We start from the raw sequence: 18990 nt of genomic DNA on the forward strand, positions 1-18990 counted from the left end.
AACAATGTGACTGTAGATGAAATTTACATTAGAAAAAACCCCAAACTTTTTAAACCAACTGGTTTCTGGGCCATCTACCCCTTCTAAAGAATGAGATTTTAAAACCACTGAACACATTATTCTGATCATAATAATAAGATTTTAAGCTGCTGTTGCATACACCCACATGGTCTTGACATGATGCATGACTCAAAGGCCTTGGAAATAATGTATAAGTAAGACTTTATTTTTCAAAACAAAGATCTATAGGTGTATTGAGGAAATAATGGAAAGAACTTGTGGTAATAGGTGTGTCACATCATTTGCATTGTGGTCCTTTTCTAGAGACCACTGCAGAGATGGCATGTCAGCTGTCATTGGTACCCAAAGTGGATAGAAACCACTGCTTACTATGCAATAGCTATATACTCACAATATACCTTTTTTTTTTTTTTTGGGTCCGGTCGTGGGGCCTGAACTCTGGGCCTGGGCTCTGTCCCTCAGCTCTTCAGCTCAAGGCTAGTGCTCTACCACTTGAGCCACAGTGCCACTTCCGGGGTTTTTCTTTTTGCTTTATGTGGTGCTGAGGAATCAAACTCAGGGCCTCATGCATGCAAGGCAAACGTTCTACCACTGAGCCACCTTCTCAGCCCACGATATACCTTTTTTGATGCTAGTAATGGGGCTTGAACTCAGGGCCTGGGTTCTCTTCTTAGCTTTTTTGTTCAAGGCTAGAACTCTGTCACTTGAGCCACAGCTCCATTTCTGGCTTTTTGGGGGCTGATTGGAAGTAAGAGTTTCACAGACTTTCCTGCTGGGGCTATCTTTGAACAACCTCTTGAATAGGTAGGATTACAGGCCTGAGCCACTGGTGCCTGGCTGGACTTTTTGTTTTTTAATACTTCCTGGAGCAGAAAATTGGTGCATGAAGGAGCGGATAATATGAGGTGGGTGACTAAGCAGTGAACTTTGTTGTTTACAAAAGATATTTAAAAATATTTTCTAAAGTTTATGCTCAGATTTTTAGTTGTTAAATTGTTCAGATTTCATTTTTTTTAAAAACATATATACTTAACATCTGGGAAAGAAAAGGGGAAATTTTAAGAATGATTTGCAAGTATTAATGCAAATGCATGTAAAATTTTAGGAATATCCCAGTAGGACCTAATAACATGTTTGTTTGTTTTTTCTAGTCCTGGGGCTTGAACTCTGGGCTTGGGCAACGTCCTTGACTTTTTGTGCTCAAGGCTTATGCTGTATCATTTGAACCATAGATCACTTCCAGGTTTTTGAGGTTAATTGGAGGTAAGAGTCTCATGGACCTTCCTGCCTCAGCGTCTTCTAACAAAGATTCTTCAGAGCTCAGCCTCTTAAGTAGCTAGGATTACAGAAGTCAGCCACTGGCCCCCGCCATCATTATTGTTATAACTTGAATAAAACACATTAGGCTGGTTTCTGTAATTATATTTAAATTCGAGGCAGGCTGACTTTATAAAGAAAAGAGATTTGTTTAACTTATAGTACCGGTTCTGGAAGGTGAAAGGTTCCAGGTAGTTCGGAAGTTCTGGAGGTTCAAAGCCCTAGAAAGGCATATGCTACAGTTTGGATCTAGAATGTTCTCCAAAGGCTTGGTCCCAGGGTGGTGCTATTGGGACGTGGTAGAGCCTTTAAGAGGTGGGACCTAATGGGAGGGCCTTAGTTTATTGGTGGCATGTGCTCAAAGGGGACTAGAAGACCTGGCCCTCTCCTTGCTCTATTTTGCTTCCTGGCCACATAGTGAGTGGTTTTGCCCCACCAAGTAGTCCAATCATGATGAGCTCTTCACCACAGGCCCAAGGCCATGAGGCCAATGGACCATGGATTGGAACCTCCCAAACTGAGCCACAACAACCCTTTTCTCTTTATAAGTTGATTATCTCAGGTAGAGAACCATGCAAAACTAACACAGAATGCATGCAAGAGAGAGATAACAACCCCAAACTTATAGTAATCCAGAGAGACTAGGTTCCCATAGTCCCTTCTAAGGGCATACCCCCAATGACCTAAAGACCTCTCATTAGGCTCCACCTCTTAATTCATCCTGTTTCCTCTTTGCCACATTGGGGACCAAATCTCCACTCCCATGAACTCAAGGAGAACAAATCACATCCAAACCATAACACAAAGAAAATTCTATTACAAAATGACCTATCCATGGTGAATGTGGATAAGGAATGCAGGCTCTGAGATGCTCCCCAAGACAAAGCATAAGAAGTCCATGTGAGGTTGGGAAGAGGGATCCTCAAGTTTGCTTCACCTCAGCCCCGTGCACAGAGCTGGGAAAAGGATGTGAAATCCTATCAGAATCCTGGTGAGGACCATGACAGGAAAGGTATTTGCCTTTTGTTACAGCTCCCTAGGTGATCCTCAAATTCAGGCAAAGCTGAGAATAAGTGCTTTGGGAGAGATCAAGAGTTACCTGGTTCTTTTCTTACATGGTTCCTTGAGCATGTTAGGCAGGTATTATACCACTGAGCACTATCTAGCCCTACCTGGAGCCTTGATTTCTATTGATTCTTTCACAGGAACCGAATACAAAGGATGTACCTGGCAGGGGGAAGGAGGCAAGGAAGAGAAGAGGAAAGGAGATGAGGAGAGTAAGAGAGGAGGGAAAGGAGGAGAAGAGAGAGGGAAAGAGGAGAAGAGAGAATGAGAGGCAGAGAAGAATAGAGAAAGAGAAGCAGAGAGGAGAAGAGGAAGAAGATGAGAAAAGGAGGAGAAAAGGAGAGAAGAGATGAGAGGCATAGAGGAGAGAAAGGAGGAGAGGAGAGGGCTCCGTGATATGTAAGGCAGTTCCTTCATGCACAGCCCAGCCTGCCTCTGTACCTTGGACTTTGTGGTCGTGGTCATCTTGCAGGATGGCTATGGCGACCGTGTGGTTGTTCTCCATCTCCAGGAGAGCAGTCTCATGACTGGTGGTAATGTCCTCCACCTGCAGGAGAGGCAGCAGACAGGTTATCTGGAGATCAGGAGCCGTGGTCTGCGACATCCTCACCGTTAGCAAAGCACAGATACACTTCATAGCCCTGAGGATCAGGACAAAGTCATCTGCAGAGAGACCGTTGCCAAGGAACAGCCTGGATTTGCGGCTGTCCCTCAAGTCACTGCCATAATGTGGGGCTTTGCAATTAGATGGTATCACTCTAAAGCCCTGGCCTGGCTTCTGAACTGTTCTCCTCCTTTCCTTTGTGACATGGTTAACAAGATTCTGATGGAGAAGGGAAGAAGGACTTGCAGGATGTGGCTCACACCTGTACTCAGAGCTACAACAGCAGCATTCACCTCACTGCTAGAAAAGCTAGATCTCATTATGAAAATGGATTTGGGTAGGCAATGATTCACTCCTGCTTACTTGATATTCTTTCACTGGATATTCTTTTTTTTTTTTTTTTGTCGGTTGTGGGGCTTGAACTCTGGGCCTGGGTGCTGTCCCTCAGCTCTTCAGCTCAAGGCGAGTGTTCTACCACTTGAGCCACAGCGCCACTTCCTGGATATTCTTTTTGAACTTAGGGACTGAGTGTTGTCCCTGAGCTTTTTTGCGTAACTCTAGCATTCTACCACTTGAGCCACAGCAGCTCCTCTTCCAGCTTTTTGGTAGTTAATTGGAGCTAAGAGTCTCACAGACTTTCCTGCCTAGGCTGACTTCAAACTTTGATCTTCATATCTTGGCCTCCCTGAATAGCTAGGATTGTAGGTGTGAGCCACAGGTGTCTGGCTGATGTACTTGATTAAATAATATTTTATCTGTGTTTCAATGCTATGAATTCAATCAGCAGCAAGGCTCATCACAACACTATGAAACTGTCCGGATCCTTTTCTTCTTTTTAATTTTGGTGCCAGAACTGGTTATCAGATAGCCTTGGCACTGTCTCTTAGCCTTTTTGCTGAAGGCTAGTACCCTACCACTTGAGCCACATCTTTACTTCTGGCTTTTTGCTTGTTAACTAGAGATAAGAAACTTATGGACTTCACTACCCTGGCTGGCTCTGAACTGCTATCTTCAGATCTCAGCCCCCGGAGTAGCTAGAATTACCAGGCAGGAGGTACTGGCACCCAGTCCAGATCCTTTTATGTGAAGCTTTAATGGAATGGTTGTATTTTTTCTTCTTCTTCTTTTTTATTATTGTGAAAATACTGTACAGAGGGGTTACAATTACATGGGCAAGATAATGAGTACATTTCTTATCAAGCATTGTAGCCTCCTCCTTTGTTTCCCCTTCTCATCCCATCCTCCTCCGGCCCCCCCCCCCCACTAAAGTTGTAAAGTTCGTTTTTCAACATATGACTTGTACGTCTCATTGTTGCAATGGGTCCACCTGTATCCCTATTTAAACGATTTGTTTTTTCCCTTCCCCTCCACAAATTATAACAACATCAACTACAGTGAAAGCAGGGGTTATACCGTGGGGGAGGGACATACAATGCAACAAAGAAATAATCTTACTAGTATTTTTTTAAGGAAGTGGAGCTACCTTTCATTTCTGTTAACTGTGCAGCACACAAGACCCAAACATCTGAAGGCATTTTGTATGGCTTTAGACAACAAGACCCCAGAGAAACACGAGATGATTTTCTGCATTGTAGATCACAAACTCAGAGATAAAAGAGCTCTCAGACTACTGGCAAGGTTGTGCTGGGGAAGCATCTTTCTTGTTCAGTTAGAATCAAGATGCAGGATCAGCCCTCTCCCCAGCTGGCTGGTCCCTTAGTAGTACAGGCTGGATGGGGATAGGGGAAGACCCAGAGGTCACAGGTGAGGAATTTATTTCTTTTGAAAACAGTGCCTGACCTTGGGAGACTTAGAGACAAGAGAAAAGCAAGGAGCATCTGTGGCATAAGCAGAATGGTATGCTACCTCCTTCTGCCCTTCAGTGTTGGCTGCTGGCTATGGGAAGGGCATGTTTGCCTCCTACCATTCCAATACTGACAGGCTTCCCAGGAATTGTTCCTTGATATCCCATGGAAGAATTTCACTGTTAATATTTCTGTTCTAAAGTTACATTGTGTCTACTTTGTGTATGCATGTGCATGTGTATGTGTGTGTGTGTGCGCATGTGAGCACACAAATACATGGAACTAATGAGGCTTGAATGCAGGGCATGGGCACTATCCCTGAGCTTTTTTTTATTATTAAGATTGGCACTATATCATTTGAGCCATGCCTTCACTTCTAGCTTTCTGCTAGTTAATTAGAAATAAAACTCTCATGGACTTTCCTGACCAGGTTGGCTTTGAACTGTGATCCTTAGATCTCAGCCTCCAGAGTAGCTAGGATTATAGGTGTGAGCCACTGGCACCCAGTGGAATTGTAATTTTCAATAAGGAAAACCTTTGGTGGGAAAATGAGATTGGAAAAATGTCTGGAAGTAAAAGGGAGTGGGAGTTAGGCAAATGTCCAGAAGGAGAGCATTCTACTGAGCCAGGAGGAAAGGCCTGAGGAAGAGGGAGAGAGGCTGGAGAGGCTGAGAGTGGGCTGAGTGGACCTTCCTGCTCCATGGCACTGCCAGCTACCTCCAGTGTCACCCGCTCCTGCACACTGACCTGTTCTTCATGCTGACATCGGATTCGTAGCAGCTGGCCCTGGTGCTCCTCCTGCAGGCGTGCTGTCTCTGCCTGGAATTGCAGCTGCAGCCTTTCCTGCAGCTCCTGCAGCTCAGCCTGCTGCTGCCAACCCAGCCTTCGCAGCTCCTCCTCAAAGCGCAGCTCCAGCTCCTCCTTCTCCTTCTGCAGCTTCTCACACTTGGCGGCATTGAAGGCTGCCAGGGAGCATAAGACTTTCTTAGATCTCAGGGGAGGAGGGAAAGGATGTGTGAGCAACCCCAGTGAAACCACCAAGGGTTGCGGTCCCATGTATCATGTACTGGCAATGACACTAATGAGTCTGTGTCTAGAGTAAGTCCAACAGAGAAGTTCACTTGGGAGAAACACAAATGGCCATGCAACAGTAGATGGATGGTCCTCACCATTTATGAAAAGTCATGCAAAGTGAAGCAAAATGAAGCTGTCATCCATAAGGCTGATGGCGTGGTCATATGCTGTGTTCTATGGAAAGAAGGTAGAAGTCTGACTTGATGGATGGCTGAGGGGAACAGAAGAGATGGGGTCGATAACCTTCACAAGTCAGATGACAGGGACAGGGGTGCTGGGGGTGACCGCTAAGGAATAGGGCTATTTTTCTGGGGTAAAGTGGATGTTTTAAAATGTATACCAGTCACATGAGAATTATATATTGTTTGACCTCCCCCCCCAAAGGGAAAGAAAACAAGAATAAGAACAGATAAAGAGAAGTATCTCAGAAAATTATACCTTCATTTGTTTTATTTTGTGCTGGTACTAAGGCTTGAATACTGGGCCATGAATTCTTGCTTGGCCTTTTCACTCATGCTTTACCTCATTAGTCACACCTCCATTACCAGCCTTTTGCTAGCAAAAATTAGAGATAAGGTTCTCTCAGATTTGTCTGCCTGGCTGGCTTTGAACTTCATTTCTCAGATGTTAGCCTCCCAAGAAGCTAGGAGTAGCCAGGTGAGTCACCAGCACCCAACTTTGGATGGTTTTATAGAAGGGAAATTCAGAGTCGTATTTTATTTTATTTTTTCAATTATAAAACATATCGTATGATTTATCTAAAGTCAAAATAACACAATAGGGGGCTGGGAAGGTGGCTCGGTGGTAGAGTGCTTGCCTTGCATGCCTGAGGCCCTGGGTTCGATTCCTCAGCACCACATAAGCAAAAAGAAAAAAGCCAGAAGTGGCACTGTGGCTCAAGTGGTAGAGTGCTAGCCTTGAGCTGAAGAGCTGAGGGACAGCACCCAGGCCCAGAGTTCAGGCCCCACGACCGGACCCCCCCCAAAAAATAACACAATAAGGCTAGTGAGTAGCAAGCAAATAAATATTAACTCAGTAGGGGTATAGTAACAGTAGGGGAGACACAAAGCAAGAGTAAGAGTCCAAGCTGGCTCTAAAAGGTAAAGATAATATGTGAAGTTTACCTGCTTTCACATAGTCTTATTTTTAAACTCTCTATATTAATGGTGAAGATACATGGTAGCACAATAAAAGTAGAAATCTGACCACTATACTACTGTATGAACACAAACACACACACACACACACACACACACAGAACATATGACACACACACGGAACATATGAGTAATTCCTGTTGTTTCTGAATGTAGACATATTGAGAATACACAACTTGAATGGAAAAAATGAAAAATACCAGTCATTTACTTCATATTTGGAAAGTATTGTTTCACATGATTATGTTAAGCATTTTGAACTTCAGAAAACCAAGGGAATAACTTAATCATAATGGATTATGAACACAGAATAAAACAGATAAAAAGGTAAAGAAATAGATAAAACCAAATGGGTTATACTGGTAACAAAACTTCCAATGATACACTCCTTTTAACACGACATTTTTACAAGGACACAAAATGGTAAAGATGGCCCATTTGTTTTGGGATAAAACTAGGGGCAAGATGAATACATGAGGTTCCATCCAGCATGCGTACAGAATAAATCTTAAAATGGGTATTAGTGAGCAGCAAAAAGAAGATAATTTTTTTTGTACTGACAGGGAATGATATCTATAATATGTTAACTGAAACAAAAGTACAGGAATAGTGGCATTTCATGATGCTATTTGTCATTAAAATCCATCTATATTTCTCCTCTGCTCTAGGAGGCTGTGAAGGCTATAGGAGTCACTACAGAGTTACTCTCTACCATGTGTGTGTTTACTAAGAGCTCTGTCATTTGAACACTTTATGGGGCTCTGCCACTGGAGTCACCCCTTCAGTCAAAAACTGCTAGATAATTGGAGTAAAGTATCACCGACTTTTCAGCCTGTGCCGGTTTGAACCGGTTCGAACCAGTTTGTTCCGGTTCTATTTGATCCGGTTTGAACCGGTTTGACCCGGTTTGATCCGGATCTAACCGGTTTGAGCCGGTTCTGACCGGTTTGAGCCTGTTTGATCCGGTTCTAACTAACCGGTTTGATCCGGATCTAACTGGTTTGAGCCGGTTTGATCCGGTTCTGACTGGTCTGAGCAGGTTTCATCCGGTTTTGATCCGGCTCTAGCCGGTTTGAGCAGGTTTGAGCCGGTTCTAACCGGTTTGATCCAGTTTGAGCCGGTTTGAGCCGGCTCTAGCCGGTTGGATCTGGTTCTAACCGGTTCGATCCGGTTCTGACTGGTTAGATCCGGTTTGATCCGGCTCTGACCGGTTCGAACCGGTCCTGAACGGTTTGATCCAGTTTGATCCGGTTTGATATGGTTCTGACCGGTTTAAACCAGTTTGATCTGGCTCTAACTGGTTTGAGCCGGTTTGAGCCGGTTCTAACCGGTTTGAGCCGGTTCTAACCGGTTTGATCCGGCTCTAGCCGGTTTCAACTGGTTCTGACCGGTTGGAACCGGTTCTAACCGGTCTGAGCCGGCTTGAACCGGTTCTGACCGGTTTGATCCGGTTTGATCCGGTTCTGACCGGTTTGAGCCGGTTCTAACCGGCTCGATCCAGTTTTAGTCGGTTCTAACCGGCTTGAGCCGGTTTGCACCGGTTTTAGCCGGTTCTGACCGGTTTGAGCCAGTTTGAACCGGTTCTAACCGGTTAGATCCGGGTTGATCCGGTTCTGACCGGTTGGAGCCGGTTCTCACTGGTCTGAGCCGGTTTCAACTGGTTTGATCCGGTTCTGACCGATTTGATCCGGTTCTGACCGGTTTGATCCGGTTCGAGCCGGTTTGATCCGGCTCTTACCGGTTTGATCTGGTTCGAGCCGGTTCCAACCGGTTTGAACCGGTTCTAGCCGGCTTGATCTGGTTTGAGCCGGTTAGGTTTGTTCTGGCTCTAGCCGGTTTGATCTGGTTCTGACCAGTTCGAACCGGTTCTAGCCGGTTTGATCCGGTTCTAACCGGTGTAACCGGTTTGAGTTGGTTCGATCCTGTTCTAACTGGTTTGAACCGATTTGATCTGGTTCTGATGGGTTAGATCCGGTTTGATCCGGTTTGATCCGGTTTAAACCAGTTTGATCCGGCTCTAGCCGGTTTGAGCCGGTTTGAACTGGTTTGGTCCGGAGATCCGGTTCTGATTGGATTGAACCGGTTCTAACCTGTTTGAGCCGGTTTGAGCCGGTTCTGACCGGTTTGAGCCGGTTTTAGCCGGTTCTGACCGGTTTGAGCCGCTTTGATCCGGCTCTAACTGGTCTGAACCGGTTTGATCCGGTTTTGGCTGGTTTGAGCCAGTTTGAACCGGTTCTGACCGGTTAGATCCGGTTTGAGCCTCCTGGCTGCTATCCTGACTCTTGTTCTGTTTCTTCCGGCTGCTGCCAGAAGCTTCTTGGTTGACATTTGGAGGCTCATCCTTTGGTAGTACCATCAGCCATGCTGGGATGTTTTGTTTGTTTGTTTCTACTTTGCTCTGTGGCTTGGGAGGTGTCTCTGGGTCTCATAAAGAAGCTTGCCCTACTGGAGTCAAAACAGGAGCTGCTGCCATTAGACAGCTTCAGCTTCAGCAGTGACAGGATCATACTATCCCTATCCCTTCTGCTATCCCCCCTCCCAGGGACTGACTGCCTTGAACTCATGCAGAAACATCATTGGTCAGCCCGCTTGGCCTGGCATGCCAGGCCAAGAGAAAAGCCTGCATTCCTCACAATGCCCTGCTGCAGAGGGCTTCACTCCAAGGATTAAAGAGGCTAGCACGCTAAGTGACAGAGATGCACTCCAAGCTGAGCTGTCTTTCCTCCATTCTATAAATGTCTCACAGCCTGCCAGAAGTTGGTTCTGATTTAATCTTCCTCTTTTTATTCTTTTTGGTAATTTTACATTGAAAATTCCCTTGATGCTCAAGGGGTAGAGTGCCAGCTTAAGCAAAAAAGCCAAGTGAAAGTGTGAGGTCTTCAAAATAATAATGATGATGATGATGGGGGGAGGGGTTAGTGATGCTAATGGTGGTAGTAATGGTGATGAGTTGCTCTGCTAAACAAGTTTTTTTTCCTCTGCTAAGAATGCCTGCTCATTTCATATTTTTCTCCATCTCCTCTGTGAGTAACTCTCCATGTTTTCTCCTACCCCTACAGTTAAACTTTTTGCTCTCTGAGCACTTCTGCACCTAATTCTATTCAGACATTCACTACACCAAATTATAATTCTTGGTTTACATATCTGACACACCCCCTCCCCCAAAAAAGTTGCCTGTTCTCTCTGAATCAGTTTAAAAAGGAAATACATTTGCATTTGTAAGTACAGATGAGTCTCATTATTCATGGTACTTAATTTCTATAAATATCTCTCTTAACAGAACTATTGCTCCAGGAAAATAACACCAGGTTAGGTTCCCATGAGCCTCTAGTCACAATGTTTTGTTACTCTATACTTTGTCTTGTTTAAAGATACCTTATTTAACAGGTGTTGCTGGCTCTTTAAAACTGGATCCACTCTAATAAATCTGTTCTGTAAAATATACCACACCTGATGCCAGCCTCATGGTGGCTCCTGCCTGTGATCCTAGCTACTCAGAAGGCTGAGCTCTGAGGATGACGGTTCAAAGCCAAACCAGGTAGGAAAGTCTGTGAGACACTTCTCTCCAATGAACCACCTACAAGCCACTTAACAGTCCCTCAACAAGACCCTGTTTACAGAGAGATTGGAGACAAGACAGCGTTTGGCTGTCTTGTCTGTACTGGAAATGTACATGCAGAGGAGACACATTTTTTCAATGTTTTTCTTCTCTACACATGTCCACAAATAACCATGAAAGTGAGACAAATATTGATTTAGGACTTACAAGCAAATGTTAGCCAGTAGAACTGAGAGCCAGTGTCTCACGCCTGTAATCCTAGCTTATCAGAAGGCTGAGATCTGAGGATCATGATTTGAAACCAGCTATGGCAAGAAATCTGTGAGACTCTTATTCTTAATTAATCACCAAAGAAGAGCCATAAGTGGAGCTGTGGTTCAAGTGGCAGAGCACTAGCTTTGAGCAGAAAAGCCCAAGGACAGCACCCAGGCCCTGAGTTCAAGCCTCAGTACTGGGTACTGGCACACACACACACACACACACACACACACACACACACACACACACACACACACACACACACACACACACACACACACACACACACACACACACAGCTCGTAGGCAAATTCACAATTACACAATTTGCAGATCCCGGAGATCTCCTGTATTGGTGATACCTTTCCATATATTAATGATAGGTAATAATCAATAATGCTTCTTGACTGAGTAAAGGAAGCAAGATAAAGGATGTGAGATGATGTACTTTGAATAAAAGATAAAGACAGTGTGGAGGTGAGCTTTGAATGGGGAACGTGTGGCTCAGTAGTAGAGCGCCTGCCTAGTAAGCATAAAACCCTGAGCTCAAACAGCAGTACTTCATAACTAAGTAACCAGATAATAAATAAATGTGGCTGAGCGCTGATGGTTCATACCTCCTAATCCTTGCTACTCAGAAAGTTGAAATCTAAGGATCCTATATGAAGCCAGAAAAGTTCGTGAGACCCTTATCTTTAATTAACTAGTCAAAAGCCAGAAGTGGAGGTATAACTCAAATGACAGAGCCTTCCAATTATGATCTGATCTCAGCCTCCTAAGGAGCTAGGATTACATTTATAAGCTACCATAGACCAGCTTTTATGAGCTTTTAAAAATCACTATCATGGGCTGGGAAGGTGGCTCAGTGGCAGAGCACTTGCCTTGCATGCAGGAGGCACTGGGTTCAATTCCTCAGCACCACATAAAGCAGAAAAAAGCAGAAGTGGCACTGTGGCTCAAGTGGTAGAGTGGTAGCCTTGAAGAGCTGAGGGACAGCGCCCAGGCCCAGAGTTCAGGCCCCATGACTGACCAAAGAGAACAAAAAAATCACTATCATAATTAAGAAGTACACTATGTTTTTAAAAGTATCAAGGGTTGAAAGCCCCCCTCCCCTCATCCTCTCTCTCACACTCTCTGTCTGTCTGTCTGTCTGTCTCTCTTTTTGCTGGTACTAGGCCTTGTACTCAGGGCGTGGATACTACCCTTTTGCTTTTTCTCTCAAAGCTGGTACTCTACCATTGAACAATAGCTCATGACCTTTCCTGCTCATGCTGGCTTCAAATTGCAATCCTCAGATCTCAGTCTCCCGAGTAGCAAGGATTATAGGTGTGAGCCATCGTACCCTGCAGCCTTTCCTCTTCTGCTTATAGTTTCATTCATATCAGTGGCAGAAGGATTCACAGAACTGGCATGCTAGGGCATTCAGAGATGATGAATTTTCATCCTTGAACTGCACCAATGACTTCAATGAATCATGAACTTTGTAGGCATTAGTTTGGTTTTCTGGGAAGTGGCTAAGTTAACACTTTCTGCACATCTAGTTCTAATCCCCAAATTCCCACTTGCTATTTCTTATGATGAGAGAGGTGGCATTTACATTCCTCAAGTGACCTGCTTGGAAGCCTCAGGCCTGCAGAATATTCTGGGTACTAAAATGCAGCTGGGGCAGAGGGAAAGCATTCCAATAGTGCAGAACCTAAAGAAATAACTCTTCTTGCTTCTAGTAAGCCTTCAGAAGTGTATTTGCTTGGGCATTTTTCAGAGTCATATAGACTAATTTATTAGTGTTATACAACTTCTAGAATTTGCTTTTTTGCTTCTTTTCCTGTGGAAATACTTGATATATTTATTTTTAACAAATCCTTAGACCTTAGAGTATTGTGATATAACTGTTCTAAATAGTAGGGATTTTTTTTTTTTTTGGTTGATCACAGGGCTTGAAGTCAGGGCCTAGGCACTGTCCCTGAGCCCTTTTGCTCAAGGTTAGTACTCTACTAACCATTTCTGGTTTTTGAGTGGTTAATTGGAGATGAGAGTCTCAGGGGGACTTTTCTGCCCAGGCTGGCTTTGAACCATGATTCTCAGATCTTAGCATCCTTGAGTAGCTAGGATTACAGGCACAAGCCACCAGCACCCAGTTTAATAGTGATATTTTTAAAATATAGGATTGTGGTTCAATAAATTTCTTTTCTTTTCCTTTTACTCCTCTTTCTCTTCCTTTTTCCTCCTCCCATTTTTCCTCCCTTCCTCTCTTGTTCGTTCGTTCGTTCGTTCGTTCGTTTGTTCGTTCGTTCCTTCCTTCCTTCCTTCCTTCCTTCCTTCCCTTCTGTCTCTCTCTTTCTGTCTTCCTTTTGCCAGATTAGTGCTGGAGTACACGGCCTGTGCGCATACTTGGCTTTTCTGCTCACATCCTCTGATTTGATTTTTTTGGTGGTTAACTGGAGATAGACTTTTCTGTTCTGACTAGTTTTGATCTTTGATTTTCATATTTCAGCTTCTTAAGTAGATAGGATTATGGTATAAGCAATAATATAATTCTGGTTGCTTCTAATTCATAAACATGAATATAAAAAAGCAAAATTAAGATGGTTAGGTAATTGATCTTCACTGGTAAGGAGCAATGAACACATGAGTATCCACATAAATATATATGATATATAAACATTTAAAATATTAATTATATTTAATTATATTACAATATTATTAAAATATTATTTTGAGCTGGACTTCAGAGTCTACACCTATAATTCTAGTTATTGAGATCTGAGGATTGCAGTTCAAAGCTAGCCCAGGCAATAAAGACTGTGAGTCTCTTATCTTCAATTAATCACCAAAAAAGCTGGAAGTGGAGCTGTAGCTCAAGGGATAGTGCCCTGACCTTGATCTGAAGCCCCAGGACCAGCACAAAAAAATATTAAATACGTATTTGGGAACTCCTCATACATATATAAATACACCATTTCCCTCACCACTTGAATGCAAACCATTAAGCTGAAGTGTCATCCTGGGGAGAAATTGCTACTGGAACACTTTCAAAGTTTCAGCTCAGCGACTGTTGATGAATCAAGAGAGATTTTACTTACAGAGTAAGTTTACTTTAAATCATGGTCCCAGTGTTTCCAGAGTAATCACAAGTTTTCTTTTTCTTTTTTAAAGACGTAGCAAAGATCAGTAAGTATACTACTAGGTGTATACTGCAGAGTATCTAACTTAATAAAGCCCTTAATAAAGCCAAGGTACAGTATTATGTTGCCTCTAATGCACACTGTAATGAATTTTTAGATAAGATAGCTATAAAATGAACATTCAATAGAACATAATCAAACATAATTAATGCACTTGTGAAATATCATGGTGAATCTCCTTGGTGTAATGAATACACATTATAAGATTAGTGACAAGAAAGAAGATAGGCTGTGTTGGGGTGTGGGTACCTTCAGGGTACTGAGTTAACAAGGGAGAGGGTGAATGTGGATAAACATGGTCAAAATACTTATATGTATATATGAAAATAGATACCATGCAATCCCATTTATCCAACCTTTTTCCCATTCGTTAGGAAATGGAAAGACTTGGAAAAAATTATATTAAGTGAAGTAAGCCAGGGCCAAAGAAACTTAGGTCCCATGGTTTCCCTTATTTGCAATAACTAGTATATGTTTGAGACAAGCAGAAAAGGTCAGATAAGTTGATGTTAGGTGAAATGAACCCCAAGATAAGGGTTCACATGTTTTTTCTTTCATGGGATTGTTTTTAACATATTTATAAGATGATTTCTTTATTGCTTTGTATGTCCCTCCCCCACAGTATAACCCCTGGTATTTGATGTTGGTATAATTTGTGGAGGGGAAGGGAAAAAACAAATCGTTTAAATAGGGATACAGGTGGACCCACTACAATAATGAGATGTACAAGTCATTATTTTGAAAAATGAGCTTTACAACTTTGGCGGTCGGGCGGGGTGGGGGGGAGGGGAGGAGGGAGAGGGGGAGTTGGGAAGGGATGGGAAGGGGAAACAAAGGAGGAGGCTACAATGCTTGATAAGAAATGTAGTCATTACCTTGCCTATGTAATTGTAACCCCTCTCTATGGTATTTTGACAATATAAAAAAAAAGAAAATAGAAAAGTGAAATCTGCTGAGAGTGTTTAAAAGGTGGGATGAGTGGGGAGGGAGAGTGATGGGGGTGAGGTTGGTTGGGGTACATTGTATACATGTGTGGAAATGTCACAGTGTACCCCTCCTTTGAGCAACTAATGCATGCAATAAAAAATAAAAATCAATAAAACAAGTCATCCGGATGTAAAGAAATGAAACCATATATGTATATAGCATAGATGCCAGTATATATGAAATTATATATGGCACTACACACAAACATATATGTACATATGTATACATACACACTATATTTAGTACACATGCATGTGTATATACATACACATATATGTATATATGTATATATTGTATATATGCATATGATATGTGTATACATATCTATATGAATACACATACACATACATGTATATATTATATATACATATACATATGTATAGAATATATATTTGTGTGCATATATCTAGCAACAATATTTTAGCACCAATAAATAAATAAATAAATGTGATCCATAATTCAGTACAAAAAATAAAATCTTCAACTGCATAATCCCTTGCAATGGTATGAATTCCTTGTTAGGAGTTTCTTGTGTGGCTGCTTTATATTCTTGTGTTGAGATAACGTATGTTACCTCATTGTTGAACATTAAGCTTGTTTCTCAGTTCTGCTATTATAGATAACATAACCAACTTGTTTATCTGGATGTCACTGTGCTTTTTAACACTAGGATAAATGCTCTGGAGTGGTGTTTCTTTATGCAGTGAAGTGTGGGGTTTATTCATTGTTCTTTTGGTAGCAATGAGTCTGTGCCCATCCTTTGCCCTAACTTGTTACAACATAACAATGTCCCCAAAGTGGACTGGGTGAATCTCATAAATCACAGCTGCCTGGGGGCCGGGATACACTTCCCTGTATGTTTCTTCTCTATGAATCCTCCTTTTGGATAAAGGTGTTAAGAACTGAGAAAAGGAGTGGCTGCAAATGAAGGATAAAATGTTCATGGACCATAAAAAAATGCCACTTTTGCAGATCTGTGAAGCATTACCAAGGCTTGGTGACTAGCTGGATGCAGACTCTGTGACCACAAGAGCCAGCATTTGCAAGGCACTTCACCCAGACAGGTATGGTTGCTCATAGCAACCTGACTAGGTGTCCAGTAGCCAACCTATTTTCTATTTGCAATGAGCAGTTGAGGGCTCAGAGACCATCTTCTGGTCAATATCTGAAAGGGCCAGACTTTTTGGGGTGGGGTCTGGAAGTTGGCCCCAAAATTATGTGTGTGACATTTTAAGTGAGAGACTATATCCAATGTGTTCCATAGAACAGTTATTTTCCTTAAAATACTTATTTTATTATACATCCTTTAAGCTGTCTATGCCCCTTGCCAATGGGAATGACCAGTGCTATATCCAGTTCTGCATTTTTGTTCAGAGAAGTAGGCCAGCAGTCAGTATATGTACTTATTGAGCTGGGAGTGCAGCTCAGTGGTAAAACCTATGCTTAGAATGTGCAAGACCCTACATCAGTGCTCAACACAAAATAACTAACTAATTAAATAAATGACATCCAGGCACCAGTGCCACATGCTTATAATCCTAGCTAATCAGAAGGCTGAGAGCTGAAGGGTTGAAGTTTGAAGATAGGCTGAGCAAGGAATTTTGTGAAACCATTTTCCAAATTAACTACCAAAAACACAAAAGTGGAGGTATAGAAGTGGAGCACCAGCCAGGCGCCAGTGGCTCATACCTGTAATCCTAGCTACTCAGGAGGCTGAGATCTGAGGATCACAGTTCAAAGCCAACCCAGGCAGAAAAGTCTGTGGGACTCTTTTATCTCTAATCAACCACTAGAAAACTGGAAGTGGCGCTGTGGCTCAAGTGGTAGAGCGCTTGCCTTGAGCTGAAGAGCTGAGGGATAATGCCCAAGCTCAGAGTTCAAGACCCACAACCAACAAAAATTAAAAAAAAAAGTAGAGCACCAGCCTTGAGTGAAAAAGCTAAGGGACAGTGTTCAGGTTCTGAGTTCAAACTCCAATACCAGCACTAAATATATAAATAGTCATTGAACTTAGGTAGAATCAGCTGATTGGGAAACATAGGTGTAGGCACAGTGACACACACGTTGTCATGGAAAATTTTAAAAAAATAGCAAAATTTTAGATAGAGAAACCCCTTAAAAATCCCAGCAGTGAAAAATCCCAAAGATGAATTGCTAGGGAAGGGACTGGGGGGCAGGGGTGGGGGTGGGTAGGTTGCTTCAGCTGGGGAAGAGGAAGAAAGCTGTTCCTCAAAGATGTCCTTCCAACAGCCTTGAATGTTAACAAAGAGGAAGAATGTTCAGAGAGACAGGGAAGGGAGTTCCAGACAGATGGAATGGCAAGGGCTAAGGCCCTGCAATAGGAACTGTTCTGGCATCCTAAAGAACAGAAGGACAACTGTGGAGCTTGAGCATCTCTGGAGGAAGGATTGAAGGGAAGTCAAATCCCAAAGGTAGGTCAATTTACACAGGTCTCTGGATGATCAGGTGACAATGGAAAGTCCCTGGCGAGTCTCAGGTAGAAAGTAACAAGAACTAATGAATCTTTAACATCCCTGTGCAACGTTTATGGGATATAGACTATAAGAGTTGAAAGACTCGTGCAGAGGATATGTCCAGGGTTCTGGCAATGAGGCTGAGTAACTTGGATGGGAGCTGCAGCATGAGGTGGGGGCAGATATGGGGAAACACTAGGGAGGTAAAGGCAATCCATGGATTGGATATATGATGAGGGTGAGACAGGAATCCAGAAGGACTCAGGCTCCAGTACTATGTGTGAATAGAAGATATATTCATAGCCAGGTGCAGGTGGCTCACACCTGTAATCCTAGATATTCAGGAGGCTAAGAGGATCCTGATTCATAGCCAGCCCAGTCAGGAAAGTCCACAAGACTCTTATCTCCAAATAACCACCAGAAAACTGTAAATGGCACTGTGGCTCAAAATGATAGAGTGCTGGCCTTGAGTGAGAAAGCTCAGGGACAATGCCCAGGCCCTGAGTTCAAGCCCTACAACTGAAAAAAAAAGATAAATTCATGCAACTGAAGGAAAAACATAAAGGGGAAGACTAGGCAGAGAGGAAAACTAGGAGACACTTGGTGGAGATAAAACCCCCTGCTATCCCTGGGACAGGATGCCTGGTGAAGCCCCTTTCTCTTCTTGAAGACCCCAGGAAGCTGAGATAATGGCTCTGATGAAAGCAAAGCCTTTGAAAACTGTGAAGCAGCCCTGCATAGGAGACAGGCTCACCTTCCTTTGGAGTGAGGTGGCCAGGGACCCCATACCTGAACAGCTGCCACTCATTCAAAAGGGCTATAAAAGAGGAACACCCCCACCACCCCCCACTCCCTGCAACAAGCCTGTATCAGGGTACTGATTTCCAAGCCTATTTCTTGCATTATTTTATTTTATTGTAAAGGTGATGTACAGAGGGGTTACAGTTACATAAGTAAGGTCATGAGTACATTTCTTTTTCAACAATGTCACTCCTCCCTCATTTTCTCTCACTCCCCTGCTCCAACTCCCCTCCTCACCAGGTTGTAAAGTTCATTTCCAACATAGTGTCTAGTGAATATCACTGTTGCATTGGTTCACTCTTTGTCCCACCATTTCTGTGATTCCTCTTCCCTTTCCAAATCAGATAACTTACATACAAGACAAAGGGTACAGAAATCAAAAACAGTGACGGGGCTGGGAAGGTGGCTCAGAGGTAGAGCGCTTGCCTTGCATGCCTGAGGCTCTGGGTTTGACTCCTTAGCACCACATAAGCAAAAAGAAAAAAAGCCGGAAGTGGTGCTGTGGCTCAAGTGGTAGAGCTTCAGCCTTGAGCTGAAGAGCTGAGGGACAGTGCCCAGGCCCAGAGTTCAGGCCCCATGACCGGACCCAAAAAACAAACAAACAAACAAACAAACAAAAAAACAGTGACAAGAGGGAATAAACCAAAGGGGTGGGGGAAAAAAAGGAAGGAAGGAAGGAGAAA

General features: G+C 43.1%; 1 protein-coding gene across 5 annotated transcripts in view; it reads right to left on the reverse strand.

Moving 5' to 3' along the window:
* The window catches only part of Mtus2 (microtubule associated scaffold protein 2), a 577850-nt gene that overhangs the window by 12713 nt on the left and 546147 nt on the right, over positions 1 to 18990 (reverse strand). For all 5 annotated transcript variants that reach the window (XM_070003044.1, XM_070003046.1, XM_070003043.1 and 2 more), the window contains 2 exons: positions 5560 to 5774; positions 2845 to 2950 (listed from right to left, as the gene is read on the reverse strand). In XM_070003044.1, the coding sequence (XP_069859145.1) occupies positions 2845 to 2950; positions 5560 to 5774 (321 nt within the window). The remainder of the gene's footprint in view (positions 1 to 2844; positions 2951 to 5559; positions 5775 to 18990) is intronic.

Source organism: Dipodomys merriami, unplaced genomic scaffold (genome assembly GCF_024711535.1).
Source record: "Dipodomys merriami isolate MVZ:Mamm:240054 unplaced genomic scaffold, mDipMer1.0.p SCAF_6, whole genome shotgun sequence".
NCBI classification, from domain to species: Eukaryota; Metazoa; Chordata; class Mammalia; order Rodentia; family Heteromyidae; genus Dipodomys; species Dipodomys merriami.